Genomic DNA, 22,459 nt, shown 5'->3' on the forward strand with positions numbered 1-22,459 from the left:
AATACTACAGAATTGGTCTTTTATGGTTTACATAATTATAGACAGATGCAAATATGTGTAAAGGTTAAAAGCAGAAAAGTTGATAGTCATGAAAGACTATTGATGTGACAGATTTTAGAATAAATGATCATCTATGTAATTTTTGATCCTAAAGATTCAAATGTAAAATTTTAAGTAAAAAGGATCATTTGCATAATTTACTCAATATTTTATCACTCCTTTTATACTAAAGAAGAGATCTCAAGTGACATCACTTGTGTGTGTTGTCAAGCAAAGAAGCCCTCCACATTGGAAGTATGATGTCAAGTGGTGTGTATTTTATGGTGTATTTGGTGTGTGTGGGAATGTATTTGGGCGGGGAATAAGGCAGGATTTGAATGGGCAGGCCTTTTGATTTTAGAAAGTGAGGAGAAAGATAAATAGAGGGAGAATGGAGAGAGAAGACCAAATCTTCAGATCTAAAGTGTATTTTTCTCAAAACTTCCTTTCATATCTTTTTTTCTTCTTTGAATCTCCAATCCAACTTTTGAAGATGATTGTATATATATATGTATATATATATACACATCTGTATATCCATATGTATACATACATCTATAAATCAAGCTTGTTTATTTTTATCTTGGATGAAAGAAGACGAAAGAAAAAATCAAGGATATAGACATGTGAAATTGCGAAACGGCTTCTAATGACCATAGAAGGCTGATGATGATGATAACCTAATTAGACTTCGAATGTTGGATTGGAATTCATGTGTAAGTTTTGATATTTGTTGTTTTATGAATATTTATTTATTTCATAATATATATTGTAGAATTGATGCATCTAAGGTGTTTGATAATATGTATGAAAGATTTTTTTTATTTATCAATTTGATAGTATAGTTTGTGGTGTTAAAATGATCATAAGCTTTTATTAACCTTAGTTGTCAAACCACTTATCTAAAAATGTCATTTATATACAAAAATCATTTGATATTTTAAAGTTGGGCATTGCCAATTAAGGCTGGCAATTTTGACACGAAACCTGTTAACACGACACGACACGACCTGTTCTTATCAGGTTTCGTGTCTTAACAGGTCCAGACCTGTTAAAACCTGTTAATTTTCGTGTCTTAACGGGTCCGGACCTGTTAGACCTGTTAAAGACCTGTTAAGAATTTTAAATTAAAAGATAATATATATAATGTTAAAAGGTAAAGGTTTAGTTTATTATAACCCATGAAACATCAAGGTTTGTTTTGAAAAATATTGTCAGCTGCACGTGACTATACAAACAATTGTCTAACACACCATTCTTGAGTTTTTTTTATAAAGGACAAGAAAAGAAAAGATTAGAAAATTCCCTCATTTTGCATTCTTGAGTTTTTTTTCTAAGAGAAAAGAAAGGGGAAGAAAAGAAAACAAAGGTGTTTTGGATGTAAAAACTTTCCTCCCATTTTTGGGAGGATTTGGATGGAAAACTTTTAACTTAAGTGTATATTACCAATTTACCCTTATTACCTAAAGACAACCTTAAGAATGAAAGGACATAATTGTAAAGTTATAACTTTTTTCCCTTTCTTTCCTTTTTTTCTAACTCAAGAATGCTATTAACTTTATATTTTCTTTTCTTTTCATTAGTTTTTCAAGTAACTCGATAATGCCTTTTTTGATATATAATTTTTTTCTTTTCTTTTTCTATCCAATCTTCCCCTTTCTTATCCTTTGAAAAAAACTCGAGAATACAGACTAAGTAAAATAGTAAATGATATATATTCATTTCACATCTGCTCCTTCACGTCACTCTCTCTCTCTCTCTCTCTCTAGTAAAAAAACCCACAAAATTTACAACAAAAATCTATCTTTTATCTTGATTATCCGATCTCTGTCTATATCTATCTATGTCTACTAATATATATCTATCTACGACAATGTTTCTATGTCCGGCCAATGGTAGTTACGATAGCGACGGCGGTGGGCTGCGACAGCGAACAATGTTTCTATGTCCGGCCAATGGTAGTTACGATAGCGACGGCGAACACCAGATGAACTACGACTTTTCAGATTTACGACTTTTCAGATCGGATTATTCAGTACGGAGGCATCAACGTCTTCAACACCATCGCTCTTTTTTTTTAATCTTTATTTTCTATAGATCTAAGGTTTTTGAATATGTGAGTTTGTGTAGGAATCTCGTTTTTGTATATATGTGTTTTTATACATTTTTAGATTTAGAGATGATATAGATCTGGATACGAATCTGAGTTTACATCTAAAAAAACAACTTAAACATGTAAACAGGTTTCTTAACAGGTTTTTATCGTGTTACCTGTTAATTTTCGTGTCGTGTTCGTGTTTGGAAAAAAATGACACGATTACTTATCGTGTCGTGTTCGTGTTCAATCCTAACAGGTCTCGTGTCTTATCGTGTCGTGTCTTAACAGGTCATGTCGGACCTATTATGCCAGCCCTATTGCCAATGGTGAAAGCAAGTAAAAGAAGCAGAAAAGAAAAAAATCATTTGATATTTTAAAGTTGCACTACTTTGCTTAACCATTATTTTTTGTTTCTTTTGACTGCAGGTGAATGAAAGAGATATGTCAAAACTTTCTTTGACAAAGGAATGGAAAGATTGATAATAAAGTGTTCCCATGAATATAAAAGAGTAAGTCTTGATGGACTTAAAAGTATGACTAGATTACTTGAATGAAAATTAAGTGGTTCCTCATGGTTTTGCATAGACGTGAAGGTGAAGGGTATGTGGGTTTGTTTAGGTGTTCATTGATAGTTGTATATGGTTTTTAAATTTTATGCTATACATATTTATTTTAATTTTAGATTCAGCCTAATAAGTATTTAGCTAATTAGTTGAATGTATTCTCTGTTATGGAGCATGTATGATACTATTCATCTTGAATGTAATAAACTGCTTGCTATTGAAGCTCTTGGATGTAATATCTCAACTGTTAGTTCATCTTTAGCTTCTAATTTAAAAGCTTTTCATGTTTGAGTGCAGAGGGAAGCTTGGAATCTTGATTGTTGATTTGCCCATTTGTGATTGATTTTTGTTCAAGATGACGAACTTGAGGTATTTGAGATAATAAGACGGTATTGAAAGAATCTGATGCACTCCCAAAAATGAGGTACTTTCGGGTTTTTTTTTTTTTTGGTTTTATGAGGTACTATGGAAATTCAATTTCGTGATAACTATTAACAGTGTTTTTGTAGAGGGGCTTAAGTGCTTAACCCTTTTAGTGGTGGCGCTAGATTTAATCCTTTCGGTTAAAAGAATGGGTTGGGTAACTCTTCATAAAATCATTTTTAGTAAATTGGGTAAGAAACACCAGTTGTCAAACTACTTCTCTAAAAATGTCATTTATATTGACATATGGTGTATGGTAATTTGGGTAGTTTCTTCAATTCTACAGTTAAGCATTGGATCACAAAATGATAGTGTCATAGAACAAGCAGCATGGAATTTGATTTTAATGGAGCTTTTCATCAAAAAAAAGGTTGATTGGCTATGATGACGTGTTTACATTAATGAAAAGGTTGAGGTTTTGTGTTCCATGGCATGGCATTTGACGTGTGTATGACCTTGCAGTCATATATTCTTTTATGCAGCCATGCTGAATCATTACTGTTACTTCAACATGTTTGAGCCTTTCGACTATTTTAAGCGAAATCGTGATATTTGATACGGAAATTCATTGTTTGATAGCCTTCTTGCCACAACTGGTGTATTTAAATTGGCTATAATTATGTGCTTCATATGATCTTTTTAATAGCTTAATATGATGGTTGTCCCTTTTTGATTGGCTATGATGATGTGTTTACATTAAAAAAAAAAAAAAGTTTGAGGTTATGTGTTCCTTGGCATGGCACTTGAGGTGTGTATGTGACCTTGTGGTTGCATGCCAATCTTTTTTTATGCAGCCATGTTGAACCATTACTTTTACTTCAACATGTCTGAGCCTATTTGATATTCATACCAAAAATGTTATATTGATACAAAAGTTCGGCATGCTTTCTTGATATATTGCATCAACAAAAAGTTGGTTCTTCTCTGGTGTGTATGTGACCTTGTGGTTGCGTGCCAATCTGGTCACATTGAACTGCATTGCTTTACCACAAGTTGAATGGACCGATAAAGGTACTACTTTGGTTTAATCATGATCATTATTTTTGGTTCAGCATGTATGGATCATGTATTTCATATTTGGATGGCTTTTTTTGTGCTTCGGTGGTACAAAATGGGTCGTTAACTGGTAGGTCAGCTAGGGCTTTACATTTGTGTGAACTAGGGCCTTAACTGGTGGGTCAACTGGGCTTTCACTGGCTTATGAACTGGTGCTTTGACTTGGGCTTCAACTGGTGACTGGTTCATATTAGTACATGTTAGATTCGGTGGGTTGATCGGTTAACATTAATTAGGTTTTCTATTTTGGTTGTATTTTAAATTACATAGCCCTGTTCAGAATGCAGCACCAAGGCCTTTTCATTTATACGAGTTCATTGTTTCATGTATCAATAGCATGTAAACTCAACATAATAATTGCGTGTTACTAGCTCATTGTCCTTTGCTTTGTTTTCGCAAAACTTTGAAGTGGTAAGACGTAAAGCCTCGAATTGTTCTGCACAACAAATTTGTAAAAGTTGTCTCCTGCTACGACAAAGAAAGGGGGATACCTGTACATTATCTCTTTATATTGGTTTTCTTATACCATGTATATATTACAGTGAAACTATAACAACCTTTCAATTACAATGAAACTTATTGTTTATTCATGCATTATAGTTGATATAACATTCCTAGGATGCTGCCTTTGTACAGGCAGCTCTTTGGCTACCGAAGAGGAGAAGGACACTGCCACCCATCCCCGGGTAAAAAGGCCTATCGCTTTTAATTTTGGAGAAAAACTTATGGAAGATGCATCTTGTAGCAGACCAGTCAAGAAGAAGCTACAAGCATACTCTTTCACAACACCCATTTAGGTTTGATTACTCTTATAATCATAATTTAGCACGTTTAATCGAGTATTGTATAAGAAAAGATGGAAGAAAACTCATTTTACATATAGTGATGAAAATACATGTTAATAGTGATGAAAATACATGTTAATTGCGAATTTACTGAATCTGCAGTTTGCACTTGCACCTAGCAGCTAGCTTGCAGGTATGAGCAAAAATAAAGATTAGGATACAAAATGAAGGGTTCGGTTATGTGTCTCCTATAGTGCTGGTAAATCATGAAACTTTAACTAATTATGATCATTATATAATTGTGTATGTGGTGTTCATTCTCAAGAAACCATAATTGTTTGACATGACAACTATAGAGATATACTTAACTTGATGGGTCAAAACGGGCGGGTTGGGTAAGAGGTGAAAACGCGTAGGTTTTTTGGAACTGGTTGACTTTATTGGTTAATTACTATTTACTGATAAAAAAATAAAAATAAATATAGATAAACACTTGCAATGTGACCAGTCAAATGACATTTTATTGTAGTCTTTTCGTTTTTTTAGAAGATTTAAGTTCTCTACATTGTGCTTTCACTATATACATCTAAAACATGTTGTGGGATGATGATGATGAATCCTTGTGGAATGCAGTTTTATCAAATTCACCGTAGTCTTAATTTTAAATCTCGGGACACGGATAGACTATATGGAATAGAAACTTTATATTTGTGTAGGGGTCCAAAACGCATATGAGTGGTACTACCAGGCTAAGATGGACTTATTTTCAAGTTGGAGACTGCAAATCTGCTCAACCGTAAGAAATTGGTATAATACTTTTGATTATACTAATTTATACTAATATCTAACTAGAGAAACTGATTGTGTTTGTATCGGATATGGTAATCAGACTTTTATTGATTGTCCGTCTAACATGTATTGGTCTTTAATCTTCATGACCAGGAGAGCATGAGCCAACACGGGTGATTTAGGACCTTGGAGTCTTGATGCTTTTTCTGAAAAACAGCTTGTCAGCTTCTTGGTAAATTTATGGGCAACAAAATATGACTGCCGAAGTTAGTATTCAGGTTTTTACATATTTGACTTATTTGAGTCAATGTAGAAGTATTGATAGTGGTGTTTGGTTTGTAATATTTTTGGAAAAAAAATGGGTAAAGACTGATTTGCAATGTGAATTGATGTTTGGTTTGTAATACTTTTGGAAAAAGAATAATTAAGAATTAATTAGTTTTTGTATCTTTAATAAAGATTTCAAGAAGTTTTAATGGCAAATGAGGTCTTAACTTTTATCTTATATACATTACTGGTCTTGCTAATGAAAAAAGTGAATCAAATCTGTTTTTTAGATGGTCCAGTCAAAGCTCCAGTCAATATTGGATAAATTTAGCATGAAATCTACTGGTATTGATGGTTTCTTAATGTTTGCAAGTTATTATTGTGAGGCAGCCTTTGTTCCTTGCTGCCTGATTTCGCAGCAAGCAACGACCAGGGTTCTTGCCAATGGTTGCCTTGCTAATGGGTGACTTTCTAGCAGCACAACTTGCCAGGCTTGTGGTTTTCTATTTGTTTAAATTACACTGTTTTGTTTTTATATGTTGGATTGCAGGATATACACGAGTATTCTGTTCGTAGTCCACTTGCAAACAAGCTTGGTGTTTGTACGATTATAAATGTTTCAATCTGAAAGGTATTTGATACAATAGTAGAGGTGGAGAAAATGGATGTGTCGTGTAATGGGCGAATATAGGTTCATGTTATAACAGGTAGTATCTAAGCTGGGGTAGGTTGGGTTGAATATGTTGAAACACTTGTACCAACTTATTTTGTATGTGCTGATTAAATATCACTTTGCATATATATACACTATATTTGCGGCTTCACAATAACTTGACCATATATTATGTGTATATATGATATATCTAATAGTTTGTTTTTTAGTTTTTGATTTAAGATTTTGCAATGAAAAAGTTCATGTTGGTGGTCATGGAATTCTTGGTCCAAGTCACAATGCCCAGATTGAAGTCATATAAGGTCAAACATGGACGACTTCATAAAACTATCACTAAGGATGCAATAAGAAGATGGGAATGGTGGAATACTTGATAATGGGAAGTATCTTAGATATACCCCAATGCAAGTTGAAGCTTTGGAAAGACTATATCGTGAGTGTCCAAAAACAAGTTAAATTAGGCGATAATTAGGTTAATAGTTTGATTACTATTAATTTTTTCATATATAGTTCATGGTGCATTTAGATTATGCTAAGCAATGGTGATATTTCAAACACATAATGTCTTATATAAATCTCGGCCTTAATATCTTTTGTTACTATCTGTAATATCTAATGTACAACTCCTACTTTGTCCGGTTTATATCTAATGCTATTTTATTACTTTCACATTATATATAGCTAATATATTTAGTGTAAAATTTAGTTGTTTTAAAATCATTCCGCGGTTTTTCCCGGAATAAAAATCTAGTATGTATATATAGATAATAAATGAATGGATCATAAGCCTTTGATACGAGTCGAACTTGATCAGCTCAATATAACACTAAAGCAAGTTGATCTTGATCTCAAACTCACTCTTTCAAATTAATGTGCTTTAGGGACAAGGTATAGAGTCAAACGTTGACTTTTTGTTAGTTTTTGACTTTTTTTCAACCAATGAGAACATGTCATGTTTTTTTTTTCTAATTTGTAACCAAAATTTGCCAATTTGAAGCCAAGTCTTATGGTGTAATGTCATTTTTTTTTCAATCCTTGCTACGACAAAGACAAATCAAGAAAAAAAAAACTCTTGCAAAGTAATTGTTGTTACCAAATGTTTGACACAATCGGCCAAATATAGCCGATCCAACTTGCCGATTCACTTTGCTAATGTTTGTCAATACACATGATACAAGGAAGCCATCGAGCCAATGAAAGTCAAAGAAACTTGTCGACTGTACCCTTGTCTTTTACTAAAAGAAATGGAAAGGTGTCTTGCTTAGGCTATCTTGAAAAGTCAAGTCTATAGCTATGATATACATAGACTGACTATTCTATATAACCGCTTTCTAAACTTTCTAACCTGAACCATCCTAAAAGGTTAAATAGATTGAAGTTTGTACCCGAGTGTCTTGTAAACTTTTCAAAACACTTTATCAAGTTAAACATCTTTGATGCTCACAAATCGCAATACAAGATCCTATTATCTACATTTAATAATGTCTTAGGCTTGTGGTTTAATTTTACAATTATGGTAATGGTTATGGGACACTACAATAAACGCTCACTAAACACGTAACAAAGCACCCATGTGGTGGAGTTGATAATAAAAGGTTGAAATCATTGGGACGTTGGGTCCTCAGATTGGTGAATCATCTGACAATTTTGCATTCATCATTTCCCATTACAATTTTTAAAATGAAAGAACATAACAGAATAATAAAAGGGTTATCTACCATTGGTTCCTGTTGTTCGTACAAATTTAATTAATTGTCCCTATTTTGATAAAATTATGTCAATAATTCCTGTGGTTGTAACCTGGCTTCATGAGGACCTCGAAATTGAATGATAAAATTTGTAATTAATTATGTTAAGTACCCGTTTCCGGTTCCTAAAGAATGGTTTTGGTTTAACTTCAGAACTTAGTTTCCGACTTCATTTTCCAAACATTGTTAAAGAATAAAGATAATGATAATTATAGAGATAGATTACACGGATGGTCCTTGTGGTTTAGGTGGGGAAAACCAATGTTTTAAATACCGGTATATACCGGCCAATATTACCGGTATTATCGGTATTTGAGAGTATTTTGATATTTTAATCCCGGTATTTTTTCGTTATTTTCACTATTTTATACCGGCCGGTATTTTCCGTATTCCCGGTATTTTCCGGTATTCTCGTTCCGGTATTTCTGGTATTTTCAATTTTTTTTTTGAAATATTTTTTTTATGATACTTTAATGTTAGTTTTTGTTATTTGTGTAATTTAAACCTTATATTATGTTATGAAATACATATTTGTTATTATTTTTGAGTGAATTATAATTGTTTTTTGACTATTTCGTTAAATTGTAACAAATTTTGTAGAATAATAATAAACTAAACTAAAATAGTCGTACCGGCCGGTATTTTCGGTAATTCCGATAATACCGGAAATTTTTTTCACACCGGTATGATTAAAATACCGGTTTTTAAAACATTGGGGAAAACGATTTTCCTATGAGGTGGATGGCACGTGACGCTTAACGGACCAAAATGATGAACGACCATCTAATTTTAGACTTCACATGAATTAATTTGCAACCATATGTATTATCGATGTAAATCATGGGCTAACAAAAATTGTAATTAAATGTTTGAAGTTATGTATGCTTTTTATAAAAAGATAAAAATTCTTTTATATATATATATATAAGTTTTAGGTAAAATAAAACAAGTATTAAAGTAAAACAAATAAAACAATAGGTTTTTCTTCACTGAAAATCACCGTGCATCATGAAAATCATCGTGTATGAATTACTGTGTGAATCTTTGTGCATCAAATTAACCATGATCTAAGGATCAAGATCTTGTTCTATTTGTTTTACTTTAATACTTGTTTTATAATACCCAACCCCTATATATATATATAGGGGAAAGATAATTTGAGACCAACTAAAAAAAGTCCAAAAAAGAACCATTGATTTTCGTAACTTACACCACTATCATCATCTACTACGATATACAAGACTTTTTTGTAAAAACACTAAAACTTTTCAGCGATGGGCCCACAGAAAAATCATGTGTAAGTTAACTTACACATTATTTTCTGGTGGGCCCATCGCCGAAAAGCCTTAGTGTTTTTACAAAAAAATCTTGTATATCGTAGTAGATGATGATGGTGTACAAAAATCAATGCCCTAGTTGGTCCTAATATAAGAGGTGGTCTTAAAATATCTCACTCATATGGAATTCCCTTCTGATAGATCTCGCCCAGTCTCCCTATTTGAGTATTTGCTGACGGAATGCCTCACATCAAGGTGACAGGATTCGTATATATATATATATATATATTACTATATAAAAATTATAAGCCCATGTTAAAAGTTTACAAGAATGGGACATGCAAATTGACCAAAATATCCTTAATGAATTAAATCAACATCAACCCTTAATATTGAATTACACTATTAGTCTATTATATTATAAAATATCTCTACTAACCCCCTTTAAATCAAATACCTTTACCTACACCAATTAATGTCGCCACCACCATCACCATCCGTCGCCGCCATCACACCACCGTTATCACCGGCTCGCCGCCGCATTGCGCGGGTACCATGCTCGTATATATATATACTATATTAATAAACTACCCCCTTTCAACTCTCTACATTTAAAATACCCAAAATACCCTTAAATTTCAACACATTCCTAACTCTCACACTAAATTTACCCAATATATCCCTAAAATATTTTACACTCATATTTATCTAAACTGTATATCTTTTTTATTAATTAATTTAAAATTTTTCACCTAATATTTTTATAATATTCTTAATAAAGTTATTTACAAAAGAGACCTACATCCTTAACCATAAAATAACTACACTATCATTTACGTCAATTACTTTTAGATTAATAATCACATCGTTACCACCACCGCCACAATGGTACGCTATTACAAAGTGCAACTACCAATATGCATACCGTTTCGTACCGGTATAGAAGATGTCAAAGACAGTTTGTCAAGGTTTCTAATTTTTGGACGCTACGAAGATGTCTAATATTCAAGGTACCAAGTATTTAGCTAACAAGCATCAAACATTAATAATTGTTGTGTCCACAGCACGTAAACAATACTCAGAAGTTCAATAGTTGTACTTACATATATCGGATATTAATCAAATTATCACATTTGGGTAATCAAACGGCAAAGGAGAAACCGAAGCCGAATCAAGCAAATCACGATGAAGAAACCCATAATTTCGCAACACTTGATTATCCGCATAATTCAACACTTTTTGCATCGCGTCCCAACAAGACTGACCCGAATACATCTGATGATGCTTTCCGCTACATGGTTGACACCCTGTAAAATGCGTTATAAACGGCCTTCGCCAACTAAACTTCCCATACCCCGCATCTTTCAAATACTCATCCCAAATCGCGGCATAACGTTCACTCACTTTCTCACCATGCCGCCTTCTTAACTCGCGCACCTTTCTCTCGATTCCGTTATATATGTTCGTTATGTTTTCTAAAGTCTCCACAATTTCCAACCAATATCCTTCGAAATAATACTCACCTTCTACATAAACCTTGTCACCCCATTTTTCTTTTTCTTTCAATAATAAATAAACCAAACCCGTTTGATCATCCGATTCAGGGAAAAACTTGTCTTTACAAGTTTCTCTCAATATTTCGCCCCATTTTTCATAATTCGGAGTTTGCGGACCCATACTCGACCAAACATCCATAAAATCAAGAGACCATTGGCTATTTCGGATCAAAAATACACCCGCATTTAAACTAGTCCAACTTTTTTTCTGATAGATCAATTCGGGCCAACCGTGGACGACAAAATTATGATTTTTATAACGTTGCAACGGTAATTTAAAATCCATATCAGTAAAAGCAGCATCCGAATCAACCCACCATATCCACTCAGCTTCCGGGTGGGCCAACATTGCGGCCCGAACCGTTGGGATTTTAGCCCAGTAAGTATGCATTTTAGGATGAAGTAACACATTATTATAAAAAATATCATACCCATGTCTCCGACAATAATCCACTTTATTCTTAAAAAACCTTAACAACAAATGATCCCCAATCGGGTTTCTACATGGCCCGGATTGTGACCCGGATATCACCAAAACCCGTTCCTCCAACCCGGACTGAAATGACGGATGTTGTTTCAACCATTCTTTTCTTTTCTCATCCCAGTTTTTTACAGGCTTGTCTAAAGCGTACCCAAAACTCGGGTCATCATAGAAATTCGGGTCGAGTGGGTCATAATGGAGGTTAAAACCGTTGTAACTACTAGCATCACAGCTGACGTCATCCGTGACAGGCAATTTAGGCTCAGAAATTTGTGTCTCGAAAGTATTTGTTGTCTGAGGTTGAGAATTTGAAAAAGTAGAAAACGTCCAAACTAGCAACAAAGCAGCGACGGCGCCGGAGAAAAACAAAAAAGCATCGGAAGCTGACGGTAACGGCGACCGGCGGCCATTGTTTCTCACCGGGATTTGAAACTGTGACTGAAATATTTCAGGGGACTTCATTCATAAAAAAATGTGAATAATATAGAGAGAAATAGTGACTAGAGAAATAAAGTGGGTTTGCGTGCGTCGGTGAGAGTAGAGGGAGAGGAAATGGGAGTGGTGAAATTAGGAGGTGTAAAGTTTGAAGGTGGGCTTTAATGGCGTTGGGAGATGGGGCCCACTGTTTTTAGCCATGATGGGTAAATTAAATTAAATTGACACGTACGTACTTTGGTTGGTCATGTGAGGAGAGCAGCAACGAGAGAATGCTTGTTTGGTATCAAAAATTATTGCTTTCAACTTTTTGTTCTCTACTCATGTATTTCTTGTTTGTTGAGATTTATTAATTATTATTACTACTTCCTACGTATTATTTTGGATATCCAAAATAATAAATATAAAAATGATACATTTATGTGCATATATATATCTTTATAATATTTTTTAACAAAATGTTATCGACGTTCAATTGCATTTGGATATCATTCTGTTAATTACTTAATTGTGACTATTTCCAGGAAAAGTTCTTTACAATGGCTTCATAAAACATTAGTGTGTGTATTTATCATTTTTTTAATTAAGGTATTTGGTGTAGGTTTTTTTTGTTTTTTTTAATGTGAATTTCGTTGAAATTTCGTGTCGCGATTCGACAACATGAGTTCTAACATACGTTATTTTAGCTGGGTTTGCGCTATAGAGCTCCTTTGAAGCTGAAAATATGATAGTGTGTGTTTTTATCATTTTTTTAATTAAGGTATTTGACTATTTGGTGTAGGTTTTTTGTTTTAATGTGAATTTCGTTGAAATTTCGTGTCGCGATTCGTTAGAGAGTTCCTTTGAAATAGAATTGTCTTTTTCAAATACTAGTGTTGGGAAACTCCTTACTAATCCACTCGAAGGCACGACAATTAATAAGGGTAAACTATGTCTCCTCAGATTTGAACATGAGTATATCCAAACAAAGCCTCATAAAAAAACTTAATTCTTATGTCCTCCCTAATACTTAAACATAAGACCTCATGCAAAAAGATATCTTTCAACCTTAGAGTTAAAACTCAAGGAATTGAGGAAAAACAAAGATATGTAGCATTATGTGAACGAAAAGGATGTTTGATTTGTGTGAGTTGGTGTGAATTTAAGAAGAAGACACAAAACTAATTAATACATGTTGGCTCACTTTACTGTGACATGCTTTTGCTCTCTCGATTTTATTACATAAACATATTAGACATCAAGATACAGCAATTTAGGAAGTTTATAATTGGAAGGGAAAATAGTAACACTCGAAATAGGATTGTGAACATTTATGCCGTATCATATTTTATGTAACATTAAAGGGAGAAGTGGTAAGAAATTCGCTATCTATCTATGTCAATTAGCAAGATAATCCTCCTATCGTATTTTTATTATTATACATCATCAAATATGTTTCACATTAACAAAAATAATTTGCAAATATTTTTTTAAAATCATATGTTACCAAATATATTTTACATTATTATATATCTTAAAACTAGCTAATTAACCCGGGTTAAACCCGGGCATATTAATAAAAAATTTTTAAAAATGTATTACCGTTGCTGAAATTGCGACGGAATGGATTGTATCTATTCTGGAATATGTATGTAAAATATGCATATGGCTACCTTTAAGCTTTTGTGTATCACATATACTTGGTGTACTTAAACAACAAACATAAATATATTTGATGATAATTTTTTTAATTTAAACTTTATAATCAAGTTATTTTTTCTTTTTTCTTTTTATATAAGATACTTAGCATGTAAAAAAAACAATATGTAGTTATATATTTTAAACTTCAAAATATTCTTTTTACTTGGAGATAAATAGAACATGTCTATATTTATTAAAGTTTAATCAAGACTTAAACGTAAATTATAAAACCATATGAAAAATTAATGAAGTAACTAAGATAGTGTTAAGATTGATTAATTTTTTAAAAATCTAAAATGTTGTTAAAATTATAATTTTAAATATGATGTCATAATTTCTAAAATCATTTATAGGAAAAATTGTGAGTTTGCCACATAGAAAATTTTTTAAAAAATCTTCTAAAAACAATTATCTTTTAACCCGGGCATTCTAACTAAATTTTTAAAAGCAAAAAAAAAAAATCTTAAAAAGTGTATATAACTTTTGTTATTGATATATTATAACTCGACTTTGAGATATTAAATTGATTAACACAATAATTTATAAATATTAGTACATATTGCATTAACAAAACATAAAAGACATTTCATGATATTATATTAAAAAGAATTTACTTTGTTTCTAATACAAAAAATAAATTTGCAGACATCAAAAATATAAGAAAACATTTTTAAAATATTTAATGGGCTATTTATCTTTTAAAAGATTACTAATTAAATATGACATCATAAATGGAATAAAAACATTTTAAAGAAATTTGTAGCCATAACATATTATAAATGTTTCTAAAAATAGTTTAAAACATAATCCTTCTTTATTATATATATATAAAGATATTTTTTAGTGGTGTACAAATGGTCATTAGTCAATAGATAGTCAATAAAATCTCAATGAGAATAAATAAGTGTATAAATAGTTATAACATAAAATATTTCCTTTTTTTTATGAAAGATTTATTGATCATTAATTAGGCATTTAAATTAAAATTGGAACAACGGTCAGACACTATGGGTGCGTTTAGTTAGAGAAAAAACACTTCTTGTTTTTCATATTTGTTTAGCAAGAAAACAGAAAACATGTTCAAATCAAAGTTTTCTAAAAGTATTTTCCATGAAAACAGAAACCACTGTTTTTCACTTTACTACGGAAAACTAAAAGACATTATTTTTTTAATTAATTTTCACCTTTCATTTTCTAAATTTTGAAAACCTCATATTGTTTTCCATTTTCAATTTTTTAACATGTTTTTAAAACTTTCATTTGTTTTCTAAAGATGGAAAACTATTTTCATTTTTGGAAATCGAAAACTAGAATAAAATTTTCAACTCTATATTTTTTTGTTATATTTTCTATACTTTATTTATTTATTTATTATAGGTTAATTTTATCCTTTTAAAAAAAATCATATACTAATACATTATGTCATTTTTAAAAAAGTGTGATCATTTGTGTTAATATCTTTATCTTAATAACTTAATTCATGATTGATTATTAGACAAACAGTTAAGTTATTGAACAAAGATTTGTTCAATAATTTGTTTTTGAACATATCGAAAAAATTGTATATAAGAAAGCTGAAAAACCTAACTTAATTAGTTAAATTTGAAAAACTATGAGGCCCTAAGATAAAATTCTACTTTACTTGATACCTTCCTGATAAAAGCCGTTAAACTCAATAATATGCATGCATGTATACATTCTAAGCGGCGAGTGATTGGTATAAAGACAAAACGGATTTTGGTAATGATTCAGGAAATAATTTAACTAAAGGTTACTACTATAAATTATGTTTGTAAAGAGAAGACATGATAATTGTTATTTGTAATAATAATTAAATGAAAAAAGTTTTTAAAAAAAAGACACATATTTAATTGGTTATTAGGATGAATTTATGAATACCATATGTGCCAAATAAGTTAGAAGTTAAAGTAAAATTTCCAAAATAGTCTCTAATAATGCCATTTTTTAAAAAAACTTTAAAGGTGAATTTGTATTAATACTCACAAAATTTACAGAGACAAATAACAAAATTCATGGGCATAACCACGAATTCAACATTCCTATCCTTACACATTCTAAACAATACAATTCAAATCTAGTATTAGCACAATTCAAATCTCAGAAACAATAAAATCTGCACCATCATACATAAACCTAATTAGTGCTAGAATGAGACCAAAAAGCGTCATCTTTTACTGCTCTTTATTTTCACCCGCATACACTAATCTAAACATCTCCAAAACTTCACATCCACATATCCCTTACTCAGCATCTGCTACAAATTCACAATTCTTCCAGCATAAATTCCATCTTCCAGCCACATTATTCACATTTTTTGAATTTTTAACTCTCAATGACAACAACTTATACCTTACATTCTCCTTATCAATATGCATATAACCTCTACACTCCTTTCTTCCTTCCTAAAAATTCTCAAATTTCTTTCCTGCCATACAAAATAAACAGTTGCAGCCAGTACAATTTTACTCAACACCGCTTCAATATTGTCTTGCACTTTCTTGGCTGCCAGCTATATCATTCATTCTTATACCACCTTTTAAAATAGAGTTAACTCCATCATATATTTCCAAACTTTCGTGGCATATGTACATTGAAAGAATAAATGTTCATGAATATCTTCATCTCCTTTGCAAAGAGCACACTTGAAATCAACATTCTGTTGCCATTTCTTCATTCTATCTTAAGTCATTAGTTTTCCTTGAATTGCCAACCATAAAATGAAAGCATGACTTGGCACCATTTGGCTAAACCATACAACATTTTTCCACCCCACATTGGACCAATTTACTCTTAGGTCTTCCCAAATTTGTTTAGTACTAAACTCCACTAAAATATTCTTATTAGTCACCCGCTGTATATAGTCTTTTATGCCCTCCTTCACTTTTGGTACATCAATATACCTCAGGAATTAAAATTTATCCAACCAATCAGTTGGCCACTTACATCTTCCATCACTAATACAATCTGCAACTTTCATATCATCAGTTAATCTTGCCTCATATATTGATCTTCTTGAAATTTTATCACATAAAGGTTCTTGCTGACACCATTTATCATACCCGAGTGATATCTTCATTCCATTAGCAAACACATATCTAACATGCCCTTTAATTTTATCTCTTAACTCCAACAGAGTCTTTCAACCCCAACTGTCTTGTTTATCAGCTTCAACAGTCCAAATGTATTTCCCTTTTAATTTGACCACATTTACCCACTTAGCCCAGAGAGAATTTGTATCCTCTAAAATTTTCCAAAGCTGTCTTACTAACAATACCTCATTCCAATTCTTCATATCCTTCAAACCTAACCCACCCTGCTTTTTAGGTTTGCACACATTATTCCATGCTACTATTGCTTTTCCTTGTGCAGAATCACCAGAATTCCATAAAAATCTTTTGAAAAGCTGCTCAATTTCTTAAATCACTATCATAGGCAACATGTAAACTAATGCCCAATATATTTGCATAGAAGACAAAACAGATGCAATTAATTGAATTCTTCCAGCATATGACAGAATTTTATTTCTCTAGCATTCAATTTTTCTTTTTACTCTATCAATAAGCACTCTGTAGTCTCCAACTCTCAATCTCTTAGCTAATAGAGGAACTCCTAAGCACTGGTAATTTACCACATTTAAATGGCAGAATTTTCAGCAGCTCCTGTTTATCCCTTTCTACCATACTTCCAAAAATTATAGTGTTCTTCCAAGATTAGGTACTAACCCAGACACTTTAGAGAAATCATCTAGAGATTGTTTAATAACCTTCACATATTCAACACTTTCTTTGCATAGCGCTAAAAGGTCATCAGCAAAACACATATGTGACAATTTTAGTTCCTTACACCCAAAATGAAATTGATACTCCTTAGATTCTTCAATATTTTTGCTCATAATTAGATTAAAAGCCTCAATTACCAATGTAAACAAGTATGCGGAAATTGAATCCCCTTGTCTCAATCCTCCGCCTCCTCTAAAATAGCCATGCACTGTTCCATTTAAGCATATAGAGAACTTAGTTGATGTAACACAAGTCATGATCCAGTTTACCATTTTCTCGTGAAACCCAAATTTCTGTAGGATACTCTCCAAAAAACTCTAACTAAGTGTATCATATGCTTTTTGTAAATCAATCTGCATAGCACATCTTCTTTGCCCATTTTTCTTATTATACCCCCTAAGCAACTCTTGAACAATCAGAATATTATCTTGAATATGTCTACGAGGCACAAAATAAAAATGTCATTTTTCTTTTTTACATTAATTTAAAATATATATTTTTAAAATTAATAACTTACATAACTGGATTAATCTTATATTAAATGATAACAGAATCAAACTTACAATCCTTTTGTATCGTGTAGCATGTGAATACATAATTAATTACTTAATTCGATAAATTTTATTTTTAACAACAAATTTTATTGATAATCGATATTGCCGGTTGAAAAATGTTCAATCGATTTACATCGTTAATAATAGGTTTTTAAGCTACTCGACTTACCTCTAGGCTCTAGATCATGGACGGAGCTAAGGTGGGGCAGTGTGGGCAGTTGCCCCCACTCCAATCTTGGTACAATGCAAGTTTTTTTAATTAAATAGTATATTTATAATTTGTCTTCAAAAAAAATAATAAAAAATAAAAGGGAAATACATACAAATGTTATTTTCGTTGTCATAAGTGTATTATTTGAAGCATTAGTTTTGAGATAAGTCTATCCATTGAGATAGTATAGCTTGAGTTTAGAAAAAAAAAAAAAAAACTTGAAGAAAGCAATTTCTTTATTTGAGTAAGTATATAAATGTGTAGTACAACCAACTACTAAATGTAAGAAAAAGCTAATTGTTGCATACAAACTTATATATTTTGGTTTTTTTTTTAATTAATATTCATGAGATTAACTAATAACATCATTTCTTTTAGACGTCTATTTTCTATTCTCTAGCTAGGACCCAATTGCGTTTAATATTATCGTATACGACTTTTATAAATATGAAAAACGACTTCTAAATTTGCCCCCTCGTAAAAAAATTTCTGGCTCCGTCCCTGCTCTAGATGAAAACCAAAGAAAAGAAATGCTAAGTACAGAATCGAATAAAGGATCATGTCTTTGATGTTGATAAATTTTAGATTTATCACTTGATCTAAACTCTAAGTTCACAAGGCGTTTAATGGATGAGATGATTTATATATGGATTTATGGCTTTCGACTTAGAGCTATTTCCCTTTGATTATTTTGCCTATGTATAAAGGTCGTGTATATATTTACTTAGAGAGATAAAAATAAAAAAAAAATAATAGTCGAGATGCATATTGGTAAAGCTATAACCACAAGTTGTAGAGTACGAGTAATAATTGCTTTCACGAGATGTGTTTGGGTTTTTGGGTGCAGAGAAAAGCCATTGATTATGAATTGGGTTGTTTCTCCAGGCCCAGACGGCCTACCAAATTGTGCAGATCAGTAAATGGCGTTAAATCTACTATACATATTTGTTTTATGAAATCAATCAGGCATGTAGCTCTCGTAGCTCAGTTGGTTAGAGCACCCGTTTAGTAAGCGGGAGGTCTTGAGTTCGACTCTCAACGAGAGCAGTTTTTCAAATTTTCTTTCTTGAATTGCTTTTTTGAAACGATGTAGTCAAGTCTGCTGGTTTTTGCAATTCCTTATCCAATAGTTCAACCAATCTTTTTATTTTTTTGTAAAATTTCTGTTGGCAACACTCAATGAACCAAACAACTCCGGCACGCAATATCTCTCTCACGCAATATACATAAGTTGGATTGGTTCCTACTTTGACTGGAAGATCATCAACCGTATAGTTTTATAACCCTTTAATTCAATGGGCCTAATGACAAAAAAAAAAGTCTCAAATCTAGGCCAGTCACAAAAGTGACATGAGAACACCATTCTACGAGAAATAGTTAAAAACCAATACGACAATAATATTGTGGCCCAATCTCATTTGTGGATTACTAATAGATGTAGAAAGCTTCGTGTTTCACGGGATGAGTGGTTTCAAAACCCACTTAATTTTTTGCAAGCTTTCTTTTCATTCTTTGAAACCTCTGTAATTATACTTTATTATGCCATTAAGTGTTTTGCTTAATGACTTTACCTTTAATAATATTCCGCTGTTAAAAAAAAGAAAAAAAAACTAATACGACAAAAAACGACTTATTTTCGGCCACAGTTTTTATTTATTATTTGTTGAATTCTTCAAGCCATTCCTCGGAGATCATACTCAATAAATCAAGTGAGTGATCAACTTACCCTTTGACGATATTTGAACCAACAGTCCAACGATCTATTAGTTGTCAAGAAAAACATTCAAAAAAAATTGGATCCGCGTATAACATTAAGAACCCTCAAATCTTTGGTCAATAAGAATGTTTTTAAATATGGTTGAAATTGAAAGATGTATGAAGCAAATAAGCTAGGTTCATTACTTTAGCTGTCTAGACCGGCAACTTAATAATTGGATAGCCTTTTTATCGACTGCATGTTTCAAAAGTCAAAACTAAAATCTCTTACGTGAGAATATTAACGTTAAATTACTATAGCTACGCCACTTTATTGTTGATTAAATCAAAGAACATTTATCTTAGCTGATATATATACCAACCTCTAGATAATTTCAATTCAAACATGAACATAAAAACAATGAAAAGCTATAAATAATCATGAATCGCAAAGATATGGTTAAGTTGCTTTTCAAATATTTGTTTTTAATTTTTTAGTTTCTTTTCATCTCACTTTATTTTATATTTTCCCTCTTCCTATCTAAGTTCCTTAAATGATTTTATTAATTATATATTTTTTAAAAATAATTAAGCCATTAATTTCTATTTTTTTTTTAGAATGATATTCTAATCTACTCTTACTCTTACGCCTAAATTACATGCATACCTAGGATGAAACCCAGGAGTCTTAAAAAATCCCTATTAACCCACCTCCATAAATGTGGAAAGTGAGACTCGAATCCAAGTGAATCCACCAAGTCAAAGACCTTACTAATGAGTCACCAACCCCATTTAAATCAAATTTATCGTCTGCTAATTATTGTAACTACTAAAAAAATATGGTTAAGTTGCTTCCTAATCTTTTTATCCCATAAATATTGTAACTACTAAAAAAAATGACTACATTTTTGAAATAATAAATGACTATATTTTTCATATTAACCTCAAGTTGAAATCAAATAAACATTACTTAAAGAAAAACATTAAATAATTGGTTAAATGAAGAAGTGACATCTATCTATCATATTCATTCTATCTATCTATATATTAATTATACGTACTAATTCTATATATTACAGTTACAACTGTTAATTAATATATTGACTTTATATCCTAATACTAATAAGTATTTTGAGACATATAGACCTTTTTTTAATCTAAGAATTATAATTAATGTTTATTTGTCCCAAAAAACATGTGATTTGAAATGAAAGTGAATTTTATTAAACCTGATCAATGATTATCATTGTTTGTATCCATCTATACATAAACAAGATTGGAATTCATATGACCCATCAAAAGATGATGGCCCAAACACTAGCCCACTAACAAAGTTCAAAAACATTTAAGAAGGAAAACATATAACGGCCAAATAACTCATAAATTCATAAAAGCGTGTTTTAGAGTCCAAAAAATGACCAATCCGCATATGCGAGTTTGGGCCATAACCTTGTCATCGTTTCAATGGTGTTCATTTGCTTAAAAGATTGTCCTATAACTCAAGTTATAGTTGTTTTAGTAACTCTTATTTTTCACACTTAATTTTGAGCCTCTAAAAATAAAAATAAAACTCTATTCCACACTTGGCCAACATCAATCACCCTTAATAAATTTATTTTGTTTTTGTCAAACTTGAGTATATTTTGTAGAGTAAAATGACACGAATGGTCAAAATATTCTTTTGATACAAACGTTTGCAGTCCACCCGACCATACTTAAATTCACACTTTTTTTTATTTTTTATTTGGGATATACCCACATATATCATCACTCATTATTATGAGTAGTGCAATATTTAAAATGTTGGTAATTTTATAATAAATCACAATGATGAGTAATTTGGGTATATTTTGGATATGTAATTTATTCCATTTTCTATTAACAAGGCAATTTAGTCAATTTTAGTTATTATAGTGCATACAACATTATGAAATCCAAAATAAATGCATATAATAAAAGATTTGAAGATAAATGCAAAAGATAAGAAATGGATGAGAGTACAATGAACTTTTAGCCGTTTTTTTATAATATAATTTGGATTTAATTTGCCGAAGACATTTTCAAATATATATAATGGTATGTAATTCAAGTATTTAAATTAGATATATCGTGTAAATTTAATTTGTTGTAAACCAGAAACATCTGTGCCTTGCACAAAGCCACATACCATATTATCTAGTGAGTGATGACTATATAAACAAAATAATTTTTTTTTTTTAAAGGTACGGATTATTTAATATTAAGATTTAAATTTGCTATTTTAATCAAGTTCTTATTAAAGAGTTCGTTCACCTAATACCCTTTAATAGTACGTCCAACAAAAATAAAG

The 22,459-nt window shown here is 31.3% G+C and overlaps 2 protein-coding genes and 1 non-coding gene across 3 annotated transcripts; 1 reads left to right on the forward strand and 2 right to left on the reverse strand.

Annotated features, from left to right (window-relative positions):
* Positions 1–10,717: 10,717 nt before the first annotated feature.
* LOC122588984 (galactomannan galactosyltransferase 1-like) lies at positions 10,718–12,273 on the reverse strand. Its single transcript, XM_043761210.1, has one exon. The coding sequence runs from the start codon at positions 12,215–12,217 to the stop codon at positions 10,838–10,840; it is 1,380 nt and encodes a 459-aa protein (XP_043617145.1). The 5' UTR covers positions 12,218–12,273; the 3' UTR covers positions 10,718–10,837.
* A 4,757-nt stretch (positions 12,274–17,030) lies between these two features.
* On the reverse strand, positions 17,031–17,942 carry LOC122588158. Its single transcript, XM_043760290.1, has 3 exons — positions 17,655–17,942; positions 17,442–17,507; positions 17,031–17,294 (listed from the first exon to the last, which is right to left on the reverse strand). Exons 1-3 carry the CDS (start codon positions 17,940–17,942, stop codon positions 17,031–17,033), a joined length of 618 nt encoding a protein of 205 aa, XP_043616225.1.
* A 1,466-nt stretch (positions 17,943–19,408) lies between these two features.
* Positions 19,409–19,482, forward strand: TRNAT-AGU. The gene has a single exon. It is a non-coding gene; the product is annotated as a tRNA-Thr (tRNA).
* Positions 19,483–22,459: the final 2,977 nt, after the last annotated feature.

This window comes from Erigeron canadensis, chromosome 2, assembly GCF_010389155.1.
Source record: "Erigeron canadensis isolate Cc75 chromosome 2, C_canadensis_v1, whole genome shotgun sequence".
Classification (NCBI taxonomy): domain Eukaryota; kingdom Viridiplantae; phylum Streptophyta; class Magnoliopsida; order Asterales; family Asteraceae; genus Erigeron; species Erigeron canadensis.

Excerpts from the sequence above, each read along its gene's own strand:
- LOC122588984 (XM_043761210.1), bottom strand. The coding sequence starts at position 12,217 with ATGAAGTCCCCTGAAATATTTCAGTCACAGTTTCAAATCCCGGTGAGA.
- LOC122588158 (XM_043760290.1), bottom strand. The coding sequence starts at position 17,942 with ATGGTAAACTGGATCATGACTTGTGTTACATCAACTAAGTTCTCTATA. Across the intron at positions 17,508-17,654 it reads AAAGTGTTGAATATGTGAAG|TGCTTAGGAGTTCCTCTATT; the intron begins GTTATTAAACAA and ends GTAAATTACCAG. Across the intron at positions 17,295-17,441 it reads ACAGAGTGCTTATTGATAGA|CTTTTCAAAAGATTTTTATG; the intron begins GTAAAAAGAAAA and ends GAAATTGAGCAG.